Source organism: Rousettus aegyptiacus, unplaced genomic scaffold (assembly GCF_014176215.1).
Source record: "Rousettus aegyptiacus isolate mRouAeg1 unplaced genomic scaffold, mRouAeg1.p scaffold_m13_p_5, whole genome shotgun sequence".
NCBI lineage: Eukaryota > Metazoa > Chordata > Mammalia > Chiroptera > Pteropodidae > Rousettus > Rousettus aegyptiacus.
In genome coordinates this window covers 105,957,270-105,975,748 of record NW_023416308.1, presented here as the reverse complement: position 1 = coordinate 105,975,748, position 18,479 = coordinate 105,957,270, and the positions used below count along the sequence as shown (strand labels likewise).

Genomic DNA, 18,479 nt, shown 5'->3' with positions numbered 1-18,479 from the left:
ACTGTAATGACAAGTATAAGCTCGGGTCTGAGGAATAATTTTGTAGCTTTTCCTCATATATTTATAGAGAAAAAGTTCCTCTCACAGATGTGGAGCCTGCCAAAACACCTCAAGAAGGCAATATTGCATTTTCTTGTTCCTTACCCTGCTCTCCTCAGATTTTTACCCTTACTTCAAATCTAGTTCCCTGCCATTTTTCAAATGATTGTCCAAGTAAGACTCGTCCTGTCACTTCGTGACCCTTATCAGGCTAATATAGTGACAAGCAAGATGAGTTTTAGAGGAATAGTATAAGGGAGGCAGAAAAGTCTGTAGCCTCACTTTTTGTGCAGCTCTTCAGAATTCAAGTCTTATTGCATCTTCTTCCAGGTCTAGAGAAGTGCAAGTTAACAAAATACCAGTCCAGCCTAAGCTCTTGAAAGGGACTTACGCCAGCTCTTAGCTATAGCTGTCGAAACTTTAATATTAATGTAAACAGATCTTTTACTAGAAACATTTAATTGTGTAAGATCAATAAAATACTATTATTATGAACTGTCAGGATTTGGAAATATTTTTGTTAAAGATGATTTTATTTTTGTTAGATTTTTTTTGCTCTTAATGTACTTATACACTACAATATTTTAATGAGAAATTAAAAAGCAGTATCAATTTTGTCAGATATCAAGTTATCAAAACTAAAAATAATCTTTAAATGAACAAATATACTGAATCCTGACCATCACATGATTTTTTATGGCCTTATATCCTACTTTTAAGTTTTATTCTCAATTAGATTTTAACTTCTTATCTTCAGTTCTTAGAAGACAGAGTTGTAAATGCCTAAAGTTATATAAAATAATCTAGATATCCGATGTATAGTATGTAGCTATAATCTAGATTTGAACATGTAGAGTGTTGCAACCAATTTCATGAGCATTTACCTAATTGACAAGCAAGTTAATTTTTCATTTTGACACAAACAACTTCTTATAAAAGTGCTATTAATTTATATTTTCTGATTTATATTATCAAGAACTATACAAATAACATAATAAAGTAGACAATTTACAATTTTATAAGGAAAGAGACTGAAACACTGGATTAGGACATGAGTCATGGATATTTATCACTGGAATACTTGTAATAGTTTTGTAAACATATATAGCAACAATGTAGCTATATAGTTAGAGCTGTTCTATGTAACTCAGAAGTGACTCTCATTCCGGTAACAAATATTTATTAAACACAGAATAATGGTCTCATAAATATGTCCATGTCCGAATCCCCAGAGCCTCTGAATATGTTAGGTTACATGACAAAGAGAATTAGAGGAACTGATGTAGTTCAGCTGCTATTCAGATTACTTTAATTAAGACAGAGACTATAGCCTGAATTATCCAGGTGAGCCCAATGTTATTCCAAGGGTCTTCAAAAGTGGAATAGCTATGTCAATTATAATTAAAAAATTAAAAACTATTTTAAAAAAATAAACACAGTTAGCTCAATGGCAACAACAAAAATGGAATAGGGAGATCAAAGAGAATGAGATGCAATATTACTGGCTTTGAAGATGTAATCAAAAGAGGCCAGGAGGCAAGGGCTGTGGGTGGCTTCTAGAAACTGGAAAAAGGCAAGGAAACAGATTATCCCCTAGAACTTCCAGAAAGATATGTAGTGCCGCTCTCCCTTTGATTTTAGCACAGTGAAAGAGGGGTTGGGCTTCTAACCTACAGAACTGTAAGAGAATAATTTGTGTTGTCTTAAGCACTCCATTTACAGAGATTTTAACAGCAATGGTAGAAAATGAATATAAACACCCAGTAAGTCCCAGAAATAATACCAGACATAATGATGATTAATAAAACAGTTGAGAACTTAAAAATTCTTAGTTGGATGGATACTGTGGACTGAACTGTCTTCCCAAAATACCTGTTGAAGCCCTAACCCTCAATGTTATGGTAACTGGAGAATGGGTCTTTGAGAAGTAATTTGGTTTAGATGAGGTCATGTGGTTGGGACCCTCATTATGGATTAGTGACCTTATAAGAGAAAACACCAGGGAGCTGATTTTCTCTTTCTCTGCCATGTGAGGACACAGCAAGAATGTAGCTATCTGCAGCCAGAAAGAAAGCCTCGACCAGAAACTGACCACGAACTGACCATGCTGGCACTCTGATCTTGGACTTCCAGCCTTCAGAACTGTGAGAATATAACTTTGTTATGGCAAAGTTATGGTACTTTGTTACGGCAGCCCAAGCTAAGGCAGATTTGTTAATCAAATATTGGAAAATGGACACTAAAATCAGTGCCAGAAACTGAACCTTAGTAAGTTTATCATTACTCAGGTGATGGAAAATTCAACTAAGAAATTACTTGCTATCCATGCTAGAAAACTGCTGCTCTAAAAAAGAGACGAATGAATAAAATTCAACTTGATTTCTCATCAAAACAGTAGTATTGACTGTGGCAGAAAAAAGAAATCATCTTGACTAATTTCTTCTACTGAAATCCCAACAAGTACGAAATAAGCATTAATGACAAAGGGTTAATTTTTCTATGAAGATAACAAAACCAAACTGAAGGTTCCTTTTTGTTCATACTTATACTTATGGCCAAAACACTGTTTAGCAAATGGCGATGGATGGAATAAGTGGCTTTTCACTAGAATTGGATTATTAATAAAGATTTTTACACATATCAAACACTGTTGGGTATTTTCAAACACTCCGGGTGTAGTCCCTTAGGCTCAGAAGGACAATTTGGAAATAGCTAAGAAAATTAAATATAATGCATTCTTAGACCCTGGAAATTACATTTCAAAAAATTCATCAATAGCTTTATCAGACACAGACAGACTTTAAGTCTTATTAAGAGAATAAATGCTAGCTGTGAGACAAAATGTTTCTAACCCTGCGTTTAAAATCTAATCATTTGTAAATGCATAGGAACTTTGTGGAAGAGCATATGAATAATTCTGTGACTGTTTTCAGGAAGGAGGATTGTAAGTAGTTATAAAACTTTGACTTTTCATTTTATAACATACTAAGTAGGTTGAAAAAATCTTTTGAACAATGATCATTTTATAATTTTAAGTTCACTTATAAAATTGAAAAAAGATTTTAAAATTTTTATTTGTTTTACTAATAAAACTACAGATTTTCTGTTGTTATTGGTAACAATGCTTAGCACTTCAGAAAACAGAACAGTTAAAAATAGAATCTGAGCTTAAGTTCACACTCTGCCACTTCTTACCTGCATGGCCTTGGGCAAGGAATTTAATCACACTCTGCCTAAATTTCTTTACTGAATGAGATCAATACCCACATTTCACTGGGTCTGTATAAGGATAAAATGAGATAATAAGAAAACACTTGGAAAAGTGTTCAGTGAAATACAGGCATTAAATTTTTTTAGTAAAATTAAAGATACCTGTTGACATTCTAAATTAGTGTCACTTCCACGTATGACTATAAACTCTATGATGACAGGGACTGTATCTCCCTCACTGCTCTATTCCAAGTGCCTAACAAAGAAATTCAAATACCTGTTGAATGAGTGAGCTAAGCCTGCCAAGTGTAGTAACGAGCAAACAAAAAGTACTCAGCAAATACTTGCTCAAATAAAAATGTCCCTGACTCTATTTGGCCACTTGTCGCAGGTACTACTACTCCCTCAAGTTCTCCTAAGGATTAATTACCCATCTCAACTCCCCACTGAGCACTCTCCACCAAAGTAGAAAAGACTGACCATTGGGTGCTCTCTTGCCAGTCATCTGATTTTTTAAAAAAATTTTAATTAAAAAATAACTAAATGTGAAGTGTCACAAAAAGAAGTAGAAAAAATAATTCCTTTTGCAATCCCAACAAAAAGAAAAAAATACCTAGAATAAATTTAACAAAACATGTTAAGGACCTATTTAACAAAAACTGTAAGACCCTATTAAAGAAATCAAAGACATTACAAAGAAATGGAAAGATATTCTGTATTCCTGGATTGGAAGAATCAACATAAAGTGATCTTATTACCTAAAGCATTATACAGATTTAATGCAATCCCTATCAAAATCTTATCGGCATTTTTTAAAGAAATAGAACAAAAAATCATCAGATTTGTATGGAAGCACCAATTGTCAAAGCCATCCTGAAAAAAAACGACGAGGCTAAAGGCATCATTCTGCCCAACTTCAAATTATACTACAAAGCGACAGTAATCAAAACAGCATGGTACTGGCAGCAAAACAGACACACAGACCAGTGGAACAGAATCGAGAGTCCAGAAGTAAACCCATATTTATATGGGCAAATAATTATCAACAAATAACCATAAACATACAGTGGAGAAAGGAAAGCCTCTTCAATAAATGGTGCTGGGAAAACTGGAAAGCCATCTGTAAAAGAATGAAACTAAGCTGTTGTCTATCACCGCATGCCAAAATTAACTCAAAATGGATTAAGGACCTGAATATAAGACCTGAAACAGTAAAATGCATAGAAGAAAACATAAGAACTAAACGTAAGAACCGTGGACTTCAAGAGGATTTTATGACTTTGACCTCAAAAACAAGGGAAGTAAAAGCAAAAATAAATGAATGGGACTACATCAAACTAAAAAGCTTGTGCTTAGCAAAAGAAACCATCAACAAGGCAAAGAGACAACCATTCAAATAGGAAAATATATCTGCAAGCAGCGCCTCCAATAAGGGCCTAATATCCAAAATATATGGCTCAATAATAACAAAAAAAACCAAATGATCCAATCAAAAAATGGGAAGAGGACCTGAAAGACACTTCTCCCTAGAGGACATACAAACAGCCAACAAATATATGAAAAGATGCTCAACATCACTAGCTATTAGCGAAATGTAAATCAAAACCACAATGAGATACCATCTCATACCTGTTAGAATGGCTATAACAATAGGACAAGTAATAACAAATGTTGGAGAGGATCTGGGGAAAAAGGAACCCTTATACACTGCTAGTGGGACTGCAAATTAGTACAGCCACTATGGAAAACAGTATGGAGGTTCCTCAAAAAACTAAGAATTGATCTACTACAGGATCCAATAATCCCTCTACAGGGTATTTACCCTCACAGACTTGAAAACTCCTATCTGTAAAAATATTTCCACACCGATGCTCATAGCAGCACTATTCACAGTGGCCAGGTCATGGAAGCAACCGAAATGTCCTAAGATAGATGACTGGCTAAAGAAGCTGTGGTACATATATAAAATGGAATATTACTCAGCCATAAGGAGAGATGAAGTACTGCCATTTGCAACAACATGAATGGACCCTGAAATAATCATGCTAAGTGAAATAATTCAGACAGAAAAAGTTGAAAATCACATGATATAGCATATATGTGGGATATAAATCTAAAAGCAACAAATGGACAAGACAAACAAACAGAGACACATGGACTACAGACTAGTGGGGTACCAGAGGGAGGGAGGTGGGGGGAGGTAGAATGGGTAAAGGGGGGTCAAATATAGGGGGATGGGGGAAGGTGAAGTAGGTAAAGGGGATCAAATATATGGTAGCTGAAGGAAATTGAACTTTGGGTGGTAAAAACACAATAGAATACACAGATGTCAAATTATAATGAACACCTGATTCTTTTTCTTCTGCTTTTCTTGTTTGTCGCTTTTTTCCTTGTCTCTTGTTGCTTCTCTATGTCTTTGCAATAGTGTTGACCTTTTCGATCTAATATCAGCCAACCAAGTGGATAACCTCCCTTGCACACACAACCTGATCACAGTACATGGGCAAGAGTAATCTTTTCTCACCTGTGTACAGCACCTTACCTGAAGGCCTAAGGACCGAGTCACTGATGGGTTACTCAGAGCTTTAAAGATCTTCCGCAAACCTGAGGCTTCCCTTTAGCCTCATTTCCAGATGACTAGTACCTAATAAGTATCTTGAGGCTTCATGTGGACAATGGTAAACTCCTAAAAGGCAGGAACCTCTTCTCACATTTCCTTATATTATTCATTCAACAGCTACTATTGTAGCCTATGTGCTCAACCAGTGTGAGAGAAGCTGGAGCTTCAGAGAAGACAGATACAGCTACGCCCTTCCAGGAGTGAAATAGTAGTAGTCTATTTGGGCTTTTACATAAGTAAACAGACACAACATGGTATGGTAAGGGAATGGTATTTCATAGGGGAATACAGGATGCTCTGAAAGCACATTGAAATAACAGCTTATTCAAATCTGGGCATTAAAGAAGCCTCTCTGAGAAGGGGCGATGTGTAAGTTGTGAAGAGTATGAGTTAGCCAGATTGGGAGTCTGGGGGAAGAACATGTGCATAGGCCCAGAAGCAAGTAGGAACAGAGTGTATTTGACGACACTGACAAAAGTATGGCTGAGTGTGTCTGTGTGTATATTCTGGAGTGAGGGTGGGGCACTCAAGGATGAATAGAGATAAGACTAGAGAGAAGGAAGGGTCAGAGCATAAGACATGTTAAAGAATCTGGACCATACCCTGGGATATACACCAAACGGTTAAAGGTAGCCTTTCTCGGGGAATTAAAATGGGTAAAGGTGGGAGGACTTTATTACTTTAAATACTCCCATGTTAGATATTTATTTTGACAATGCCACGCATTACTTTTGTAATTCAAATTTTTGTTACTGAATTAGAGTAACAGTAGTGGCTATGGGAAGAAGTAAGATATAATCAGAAAGTAAAACTGAAAGATGTTGGTAAGGAGTAAGGAAGAGGGAGAGATGAAAGAAGACAACTAGATTTCTGACATGGGCAAATGGGTGGACAGTGAACAGTGGTGTCTTTCATTAAAGTTGGGAAAATAGAGCATAAAAAGGTAATAGGGGTAAAAATGAGTCTAGATTTGGTTGTATTAAGCTTGAATTACCAAGAGGAATTAATTTAATTCACTTGGAATTAGAAGTTAATATAGAGATCTTAAATCCATAACTGCAGAAAAAAATCTGAGTTATAAAAAGAAATGTGGATATTCTCAGCACACACATGGTAACTTAAGTCGTGAGAAAGAATGCATATGTAGAGAGTAAAAAGGCTGGAGAAAAGCCAGAGGAAGAGCAATATCTCAAATTGAACTTCTCAGAATGACCTGTGCTCCATCCGCATCGATCTCCTGAGGAGTTTGATAAAAATGTAGACTCCTTGGCTCCACCATCGACCTACTGAATTAGGCACTCTGAGTGTCTCCTGGGAATCTACACTTTAGGCAAGCACCAAGATTATTTTTGCACAGTTTCAGAACCACTGATCTAGAAGATAAGTGGAGTAAGAAGAGCTAGAAAAAAGAGTTAAGAAGGAGCTGTGCTCTGCTCACAGCTAATGAAAAATGAGAGTTTTGTGTTACAGTGGCCAATGGAAAAGAGCAAATGCATCTAGGCTGAGTGGGCTGGCAAAAAGTAAGCAGTCAATAAACACTTGTTCAATAAATAATTTGGAAAAGTATTTAAAGTTATAATTTATCTCAGTATATCCCCAAGTTCCTGTTACTATTCTACAGTATAAACAAGGCCAATACCTAGGAAATTTATAAGAAAAACAATAGTGGGAAATACCTAAAAAAAAAAAATATTGACTAAGAACCACTTTGATGCCAAAGTCTAGGACAAATTACAAAGATTTAGCAAGTGCCTAGTAAGTTAGTGAATAATCACCATGACCTCTCAGGTCCAAGTAAATCCCTGAAGTATATAAACAAGGAAACAGTGCCCCATGACAAAAAGATGGAGTCATTTTTGAAAAGCACTGAAATAAAGCTGCCAGCTTCATGCATAGAACCATATGAATATCTCTCCCAGATTAACAAAATTACTTGACATTAGACCAAAATTAAACCACTTGTTCATTTATAAGCTATTAAAGTCCAAAGAGATAAAGATTTAGCTTGCTCGTCCATCTAAATCTGATGCTCTTCCTTAGGCCATAGCTACTGAAGTAGTTGTTTATAAACAAGTCTTTGCCAAAGTTGCTAGGCTTCAGAGTTTCAGTGTTCTCAGAAACTTCATTTGTTCTGAGCAGGTAAAAGGATCTGTACTCTGAAGACAATTGCTTGATAGGAGGCAAAATGATTCAGTAACTCCCAAATTAATTCATACCTATTTGGATCCACCGCCCCCCCCCACCCACTCACCCCCAATTTGAAGTCACTGAAAAACATGCTACAGAGGTACAACAAACTGGAAAAGAGAAGATATTTACTTCATTATTCCCATTTTTGCTTTTTTTCTTTTACTGCTTCATCTGCAGGTGTTGTCAGATGGTAAAAAAGCACTTCGAACTTATTGATTACAAAGTGCTCAGTTGCATGCTACTGCAGATAAATACACTTTACTTATTGTTACTACTAAATGCCATTCATTAGTTGTGTGACTTTGGGTGACTTTCTCTATAAGCTGTTCCATACGTTTTAATTTTTATTTATTTTTACCATATATTTTTAAAGAAATTTTCCACCATCTAAAATTCTATGGTTCTAAAATTGAGAGGGAAACTAGCGAACACATGTTATAATGTTATAAGAGAATTGATAATGATGATACTCTATTAATAATTTTTAGATCTCCGCTTAAGAAGAAAGAGAATATCCAGAGGCAGTGAACTCAATGCTAGGAGTATAACTTCTTGATTCAATAAGTCTACAACTAACAAACTGTTAACATTTTAAGAGCTCATCTGTTAGCTGGTAATTTGGAACACAGAGCATATTTTTTTCCCCACAGAAATGACGTGATATATATAGTAGTTAGGTTCTTAGGCTAATACATGAAAATTTATTTAACCTTCAGTGAAAGTGAATTGTTAGACACTTTTAATAAAAATAGAAAATAGATGTTGCTACACTAATAATTGAGCAAAAAGAACATCAAAACGAAACAAAAAAACCCACATTAACCTTGAAGTGTATTCTTCACAATGAAGTCAACCAAATATCTATTGGCCTAATTACACACATTGTAATGACTAGGTTATAACAGCCCACACTCCTCAAGTCCATGGATTCTAAGTTAAGGACACCTGTTTAAATAAAATGAGAGGGGCTAGTTTTCAGGTACAGAGACAACAGAGGTTCAGAAGTATGGCAAAGCCCAAAGCTCAGAGAAAACCCCAGAGCTGGAGAGGATAAGAAGAGGAGGGGCCTTTTCTTAGACGTCCCTTGATGGTAGTGGGAAACAAACTTAAATGATTGAAATATTCTCTTCATATCCCAGCTCCAGGATTTCCTGGACAACCCTCCTGGGAGTTCAGTGGCAGCTCCATAAACACAGAGCCTAAAAATATGATGTTTCCAAGCTGGAGCAGGGACAGTGGAAAGGAACAATTTCCTGAGCTGTCATGCTAAATACTCAACATCTGCTATTGTCAGAAGCAGCCCCAGTTTTGATTGTGAGGAAGCTGCCTGGAGGAATGTCTGCTTCCTTGCTCTGACTGAATCCCCATTTCAACTTTTCTACAGATCTAGGGCTTCCAATACATACGAATGTTCACAAGCCTGTAGCCTGTAACTGGTGGGTAACTATCTTTATCATCTGCTAAGGCTAGAAATAGAAAAACTAAATGAATGTTCTCTTCTGGGAAAGACTGCTTACTGTACTTAAAGCTGTTAACCATAAGGACGGAAAATGTTCTTATTTAAGTATGTATTTTGGGCAGTTTAGATATTTAATTCATAAGAACTTCTCCGTGTTCGCTATGGAAAGAATGACCTATTATATCTAATTTAAACAGGTTTAAGTATCAGGCAAAGAGTTTCAAAAGGTATTTGCCACTCCAGTTTTCTAAGATCTATTATTTCAATTTGCCCTTAGCCTTTTCCCTGACATTAAGGCAACTTTAAAACTGCTCTCACTCAGATATCATAAATCCGAAAGCAAGCAGCAAGGAATTTGGTATGGCAGATAGGACACAGTATATACACTAAGCTTTTAATCAAGTTTCTGAATGTATGGATAGATTTGCAGTATACCCGAAACTATGCACTAAAGAGATCTTTCAATTCTTAATAAGTATATCCAAATGTGAAAATCACAATCTAAATTGAGGTTTGGATTTTGCCTGCATTCAATTACTGCCGTAATGGTAGCATGGATAACGCACACATAGCTATCAGAGTGGAACTCAGAAGCTGACAATGATATCCAACTCTTACTTTATTTACACATCCTGCATTTTCCTCTGATTAAATCCAACTTCCTCATATTGTTACAATGTAGCCACCAACTTTATTTCTTCTGGTATAAATTTTTATGGTTGCCTAAACTTAAGTAATGCTAGGTAGAAAAATATTGGAAAATTCACTGAAAAGAATCATTAAAAAAGGCCATGTAGTAAAGAATTCTTGCTCTCCTATCTTTAAGCCTAATTACTTACTGCAGGGGCGACTTGGCAGATCCAGAAAATTCTTCAGATTTCTCCATTTCTGAGGCAAGTTACCAGCAATCCCTACCTTTCCCCACTAAAACATATAAATTCAGCGTGCAAAAAGAAAACATTTGTTAAAAAAAAAATCAGATTCTACTTTCCCAAGCCATGTTCAGCATGTAAGCGATACATTTCTACCAGCTTTCACTTTTCAAAAGGGCTACTTTCTCAGCTGAGTGGCAGGACACCAAAATGGGAAGGAGAAATCAATGTCATAGAGTATATATAAATAGCCGTGGCCAAAAACAATATTGCAGAAGAGCCAATAGGAGCAGGGCTCCCCAAATTGCAGCAGGAGTGACTTAATTCCACTTATGCCTTCATGAGGGCCTCTGGGAAAACCATCATCAGGAAACAAAAGAAGGGTAGAAGCAACCAGGACTCATGAGATTTCCAACCCTTTGTTAAAGATGAACTTGCAGTGTTTTTCTAGAGTTTCTGAAACACATATATTTTGAATCTCGGCTGGAATAGCCATGAAAAGGAATTTCTCGGATATACCAGGAACCGCTCACCAATACCAATACTCATTATAAGTATTTTGTTTAACTCACGCATTATATTTGAGCTAAAATTTGCATCACATGGCAAATATAAATGTGAAGCACACTTTACACAAAAGTAAACCTTGCATTGTGTTCCTATCACCATTCATAACACACAACCCTAAGTTCCAGGAATTTCACAAAGTGGTTAATACACTTGAAATCAATGGCCTAAAGTGCATGGGATGCACATTTCATTCTCTAAATGTTTGCTGTACTTTTCAGGACTGCTCTCAAGTATGAAAAATCCATCAAATTTCCCAACTTTCTGTAGCACACATACATACTATTTAGGGATCAGTATTCACAAAATGCAGGCAATAAGAGTAAGAAAAGCAGCCTCTCCTCTAAGGATTAGTTCAGGTATACAAGAATACAGGAAATCGCATACCCGCCTTGAGAGGTTGGGTCACAGGAACTAGGTAAGAAACAATGCAAAGTACACTGGGAAACGAGGGCAGTTACAGCTGAAAAGATGCAGGGAACGCCACCAGAGGCATCTTCGAACATTCCTTCGGAAGGGGAGTGTGTGTTGTACCTAACGAGCCCCTGTTGACCTGGGTAACGGTACAAGCTGAAACCACCACAGCCTGACACGAATTCCAGCATGTGAGAGAAGAGGTTGGGGAAGGTAGCATTAAATGACCCAATGCCTGGGATGCCGACGCTGTCACCACCCTAGGGCTCGCGCACATCCCGGCGCTGCCACCTGCTTTCCTACTTCCTCGGGGAAAGCTGACGACGCGTGGGCCCCGGGGAAACCGAGGCAGGGATAGATAACGAAACGATCGTTTCGAAAGCCCAAGCACGAGATTATGTCCCCAGGGCCCGAACCCCCACACCCGGCGACTCTCCCCAGGCGGCGCGCGGCCCCAGGGTTGGAAGCCTGAGAACTTGCAGACACCCAAGGGAGGGCCAGGACACAAGTGGGGAAGGGACGGCGCTAGGGTCACCCAGGTCGGGGCGCAGGGACAGGGGGGAAGGTAGGCTGGGGGCGGGACCGCGCGGAGCCAAATAACCAGGGGTCGGACCGGGGAATCTCCCCCAAGAGCGAGGGCAGGCGCCGGCAGGGAGGGACTCCCTGGCCTCTACCTGCTGCTGGATCTTCCCGTCCTCCGTGACGACCCAGTGGGTAGTGGCGAAGGCTCCCCGAGCTGCCATACTCAGCAAGGCAGAAAGGCTGAGGAGCCAGCCTGGGCCAGAGCAAGGCGGCAGCTCACACCGGCCGCGGACCCCTGTTGCAGCCGCCATCTTGCCCCCCCGGCCCGGCCGCTTACACCGGAAGCGGAAGCGGGACCCCGCCGCCCGCCATCTTGAGGAGGTCGGCGCTGGAGGAGGAGCCGAGAGGATGCTGCTTGCTGACTACCGGCTTCCTCAACTTCGGTGTGGGCAGCCGGTAAGAGCAGCCTCCGCCCACTGGCCCAGCAGGTCGGAAACCACTCTTTTGTTATTGTTTTCCTGTGTGCGAACAGATTTTGGAGCGTGAGAGCCAGAGGGAGATAACAGTAGTGTTCTATGTGGAGCTTACGCTCAAATGAGGACTCTGTGTGTGTGTTTGTACTATACACACACACACACACATATATATGTATATATATATAGTGTACATACATATTTTAAACCTTAGCTTTTACCTTTTTATGTCTGGTTGTGTAAAATAGTTGGGAAATAAAAGGTAGGCTTTCGAAACACCTAAGGGAAGCGATGTGTTATCTTTTATTCTTAAAGCCACACAGTAGTGGAAGTTTCAGAACCTGGACGGTTATTAGTTTAGGGCAGCGCCGTCCAGTAGAAATAGAACGTGAGCCATGAGCCACATATATGACTTAAAAGAAAGAACGAAATAACTAACACATTTTATTTAGCCCATTATATACAAAATGTTGTTAGTTCAATATGAAATCCATACATATTAGTGATATATACATATATACATACATATATATATATATAGTACTAAGTCGTGGAAATCAGTACGTATTTTACGTGTACACTTCATCTAAATTCACACTATCCAGCTTGTAGGGACTTAATAGCCACGTGTGGCTAGTGGCTACTTTATTGGACAGCATAGGTTTAGGCTGGAAGTCCAGGTCTGGAGACCAGCAGCATTGGCATCATCTGGGAGCTTATTAATAAAGCACATTCTTGGCTCTTCCCATCTCCATCAGAATCTACCTTTTCACTAGAGTCTCAGGTGACTAGTATGTATATTAAAATTTGAGAAGCACTTCCCCCTAGTGAACCAACATGCAGGCCAAGCCACTAGCCTGGCCTCTAGCTTCTGGTCAGAGATTTTTATCTTAGGTATGTCAGGGCTGCCTTCTAGCTTTGCCTAGTACTCTGCTAGACCCTGGCTGTGGAAATCTGAACACTGATCAGTGTGCAATCTAGTAGGATGTTGGTAGGTTGGCAATTGAAATATAGGATAATGGGGGTGTTTTAAAGACATGTGTAGAAGAGAGAACAACTAATCAGGTGAAAGACTTGGTCGGAGCAAAGATACTGATTCAGGCAGAGTAAACAATACGTGTGAAAAAGTGAAATTGGAAGAAGGTTGTAAGGGTTTATTGTATGTCATACCAAAGAGTTTAAACATATACAGTAGAAATGTTCCAAAGTTTTGAAATAGAGAAGTGGCAAGTGACAGAGTCCCTTCATTGTCAGCATTTTATTTTAAGGTGTAGGAGTCATCTATCTAACCTGTGTATAAAGCTGCTAAATAATGGCAATCATCATCACCTAACATTCGTCGAGTGTTTAATAAGTACTGGGCACAGTACACTCGTAATTCCTATTCTTTGCTAATTCATCTGGTGTCAGCTAATTAAGTAATTTGGCCAAGATCGTACAGCTAATAAGCAGCAGAACTCAGATTGGGACTCAGATCTACCTGACCGTAGAGCCTGAGCCTGGATCAGGGATGGTGAGAAGTTTGAGAGAGAAGCCCCAATATCACATGTTTTTGCCATCAGCAATTTCTTTGACACAAGTTAACCTGTAACAGGGTAGAATCATAGCTTCTGTGGCTTTAATGTACTACCCACCTCTGTTTTTCCTAAATGACAACACTTGTCTTTTGGGATCCTGTATTATTTTTCTATTGCTTATAACAGATCATTGAAAATTTAGCACCTTAACACACACTTTTCTCAGTTTCCATGGATCAAGCATCTGGCGTGGTATGGTTGGGTTTTCTATTTAGTATCTCACGTGACCGATATCAAGGATGTAATCTCATCTGGGGCTTGGGGGCCTTTTCCTAGCTCTTGTAAGTTCTTGGCGAAATTCTATTCTTTGCCATTGGAGGACTGAGATCCCAGATTTCTTGCTGGCTGCTGACTGGCCATTCTCAGCTTTAAGGCTATCTACCATTCCTTGCCATGTGACCCTCTCAATATGGTATCTGTTCCTTCAAGGCAAGCAGGAACACCTCCATTGCCTGAGTTTCTTGACTTCCTCCATCTCTGATCTTGAAGCCCAGATTTAAAGGGCTCATGTTATTAGATAAGGTCCACCGGGATAATCTCTCTTGATTACCCCCAAATCAACTGATCAGTACCCTTAATGACATCTGCAAAAATTCTTTTTGCCATGTAACATGGTAAACCACATGTTCTCCTCATTCAAGGGAGATTTTGTGAGGGCAAGGATCATTGGGGGTCTTCTTAGAATTCTGCTCCTCTAGCCTTTCACTGAGCCTTTAAGCATCATACAGTAACACTTAGAAGTGCTTTTGCTCATCCAGTTCACTGCCTGAAATCCTTCTCTTGCTTTCTTTTTTCAAATCTATTATTTAAAGTACACCTCAAATCCCAGGTTGTAAAACAGTCTGGCAACTTCTATTTGCCTTCCCTGATTTCTTTAACACTAATATGACAATACCATGTTACTTTGTGACATTACATTGTAAATTTTGAACAGCTAAACTCTCAAGTAATCCTTTAATTCTATAATTAGTTAGATGGTTAGGGTTAACATTAGTTTAAATTTTGTTACTTTATTATCTTTTGCTTCATAGTTAACCAACTTAAATCTTAGTGGCTTAAATTTTACGTTTTAAAACATGATTTATTATTTTTTCATAGTTTGTTGCTGGACTCAGCTGGGTGGTTCTGCTTCCTGCTGTTAGCCGGGGTCACTCATAATTATGGCTGCATTCAGTTGGGACCTCAGTTGGGGCTGGAATGTCTTAAAATAGTTTTACTCACATCTAGTGCTTTTTGGAGTGGCCAAAATGGCTAGTGGGTGGCTGGGCTTCTATCTCAGTCAGGGTAGTTACAGAGGCTTCTTACATAGTGGCTCAGGGCTCCAAAAGAGTGAAAGTAGAAGCTGCCAGGCTCCATGAAGGCCAGATCCAAAACTGGCAAAATGTCACTTCTGCATTCTGTTGGTCAAAGAAAGTAACAAAGCTAGCCCAGATTTAGGGGGAAACGGAAACAGACTCATCTTCATGAGTGAAGCAGCGTATTCTAGCAGGAATGGAAGGAATTTTTGGCAGCCTACTACATATAGTTAATTCCTTTAGAGTAATTTTAAATCGAGCGGGATTGAGAAGGGGGCATAGGGAGAAAGACTGATTATGCCAAGAAGGGCTGTACAAGTGTATCTCCCCAATAGCTATCTGCAAAGTGAAGAGGATTCTCAAAAGGGAGGCAGAAGATACATAATATGTAGTAATTTCATTTAGAAATAGTTTGCCAAATAGATCAGGCAGTCTGAAGCATGAGGGCTATTGTAGATGAAACCAAGGGTTCGGTTCAGTCAGCCCAGGATTCTAATTTAGTGACACTAGGGCTGCTCTGTTAGTATGATGGTCAGCCTCAAAAGAATTTTCCAGATACAGACTTACTAGCCATTAACATATCTAAATCCTAGCAGTTGTTAATACATTTCGAGAGGACAGTTTCTGTGGCATTGAATTGTATTTTGGCTGTTCAGTCTGTAGGTAGCTAAAAGTTATACCTCCCCCACATCCCCAGCTTTACACTCTTACATAAACCCATTTCAATATCTCAATTTTATGATTAAATCCAAGTTTATTACTATTCAAACTTTTCGTGAGTTTGTGTTTTTTGGTCTTATCTATATCACTTATAGCATGCTAAATTGTAGTTTTTCCTCAAAGGAATACCATTCCCTCATTTCTTATTTGCTCTTCTCTGTTCCTTTTCTACTTAGTATTTCTTGAGGACTACAAATTGGAACTGTATTTAGTATTCTAAGCTTTGCCATAGAGATAATTTCTAAGATCAACTCTATGATGACCAGAATTTTACTGGGTTTTCTTATTTGTAGTTTTAGGGAATAAATGTACAGCTTCTAGGAGTAATTCTACAATTTCTTAAGGTTTTTATAAATTAGATTTCAATAGTCTAAGTTTTAGTTTCCATGACACTTGCTAGAATTAAATCTCTCTTGCTGTTTTCTACCCACCCAGAACTGATTTGAGTTCCTCCTATAGTTTCTAAAATGGGGAGAAGGATCAAGAGCTGAGGGAGCACACAGGTGAATGGTCAAATCTAGTCTGACCTGAAAGATAAATAGTTAGTGGGATGAAGGGAGGAAGGGGGGTTGTTAGGGAACAATGATTTTCCAGACAGAGGAAGCATGCCTTGATACCAGAAAGAGCATGGTTCCTTTTGAGTTCCTGAAAGTAGTTCACTGTCATAGTAGGTGAGGAATTTAGGAGTTCTGGGGTCGAGATTAGGAAATGACGAGCTTTTAGACAACCCATTCTTTAGCACAGTTTGGCATTCTTAAAGCCAAGTAAGTGTTCTGTAGGTTTTGTTGCCTCAATGTCAAATGCTTTTTTTTTTTTTTGAAATTGTCACTAGGTTAGGTTGGCTCCAAATAATCCAGGTCTCAGCTCAAATGAATTCCAAGTGTTTTTTTCTAACCATTCTTTCTATGCTTTCTTATACATTATCACATTAGAATGTTCAGTGTCCTCATACTTATTACTTTCTGAAGTCAGTTTATCAGGCTCTGCATAACAGAATGTAAACTCCATGAGTTTGCTTGTCTTTTTTGCCACTGTATCCCCAGAGTTCTAGACATGGCCTTGGACTTATTGAAACTGTGTACCAAGCCGTTTCAGATACTTGCAATTATCAGTGAGCAATATGCAAAAATCCTTATCTTTGCAGCCACATTACATTCTACCCAAGGGTGGGGGTGGGGGAACAGGGAGTAAACAATCTATAAGGGAGTGAACAACCTGTAAGTAAATTATATAGTATGTTAGAAGTTAGCAAATGCTCCAGAGAAAATGTGGTAGGGTAAGTGGGATCTGGAGTCTTGGCAGGGCAGAAAAGGGCATCTAGTATTAAATAGGATTCCTTGAGAAGATGATCTTTGAAGACTTGAAAGAGATGGAGTTAGGCAAGCAGATGTAAGGACGAGTGACTAGAGGGAACAAATAGTGCAAAGATTCTAAGGCAGGAGTGTGTCTTTGCCTAGCTTGTGTGAAGCTAGCTGACTCAGGAAGTGATGGAGGGGAAGAGTAGCAGTTGAGGTCAAAAATTAAAAGCCACAGCAGTGTTTTTGATCTTTTTTTCTGAAATGAGCCATTGAATAGCATCAAGTAGAAGAGTGGATATCTCTGTGCTACTATTTAGAACAGGCTGTAGGGTGATCAGTTAGGAGGCTATTGTGAAACTCAAGGCAAGAAATAACGGAGAGAAATTTGGTAGTCCTCAGCATATAGATGGTATTAAAGCCACAGGATATGATCACCAAGGGAACTTAGTTATCTTGTTCTGATTCTCTTAAACTTTGGCTTTAGAACACTCCTAACCGTCTTTGGTGTTATATTTCAGGAAGACATTTGTATAAAAGCTGGTAGTCAAACCTGCCTTTCTGCTATCTTCCTTTATTTCACTAAAATGACCAACACAAAGGGAGAGAGGTACCTGCTCTATGTTCTCTAGGCCTTTTAGAAAACATGGGTTGTTCCATTGGTCCTATACATGTGAATCTGTAAGAAAGGTGATGTTGTAGACATGAAGGGAATGGGCAAAAAGGAATGCCCTACAAATGTTACCATGGCAAGACTGAAAGATGTGGTTGGCATTGTGAACAAGGACAAGATTCTTGCCAAGAAAATTAATGTTCGTATTGAGCATACTAAACACTTTAAGAGCCCAGATAACTTCCTGAAACGTGCGAAGGAAAATGATCAAAAAAAGAAGGAAGCCAAAGAGAAAGATACCTGGGTTCACCTGAGGTGCCCGCCAGCCTGCTCCAGGAGAAGCACGCTGTGAGAACCAATGCAGAGGAGCCTGCGCTGCAGGAACCCATTCCCTATGAATTCATGGCATGATAGGTATAAAAAATGAAAAGACCTCCATCTATACTGTTAAAAAATTCCAATGTGCTTTGCCAATCAAGATGGAAATTATTTATTTCATAATGATCTGGCAAGTATCTGATGTTTTGCTTTGATAAAAGAACCAAATCCTTTTTTTCAGAAGAGTATATTAACTTCTAAAAATAAACATAAAAGGGTGAAAATAAAGAAAACT

General features: G+C 38.6%; 1 protein-coding gene across 2 annotated transcripts in view; it reads right to left on the bottom strand.

Moving 5' to 3' along the window:
- TTC17 (tetratricopeptide repeat domain 17) overlaps positions 1–12,237 on the bottom strand; it is an 86,029-nt gene extending 73,792 nt beyond the window's left edge. Inside the window, exon 1 of one of the 2 annotated variants that reach the window (XM_016146842.2) lies at positions 12,046–12,237. In XM_016146842.2, coding sequence (XP_016002328.2) covers positions 12,046–12,204 — 159 coding nt within the window. In that variant the 5' untranslated portion in view covers positions 12,205–12,237. Of the gene's footprint in view, positions 1–10,357; positions 12,018–12,045 lie in introns of those variants that run through there. The other variant, XM_016146843.2, reaches the window with a different exon arrangement.
- Positions 12,238–18,479: the final 6,242 nt, after the last annotated feature.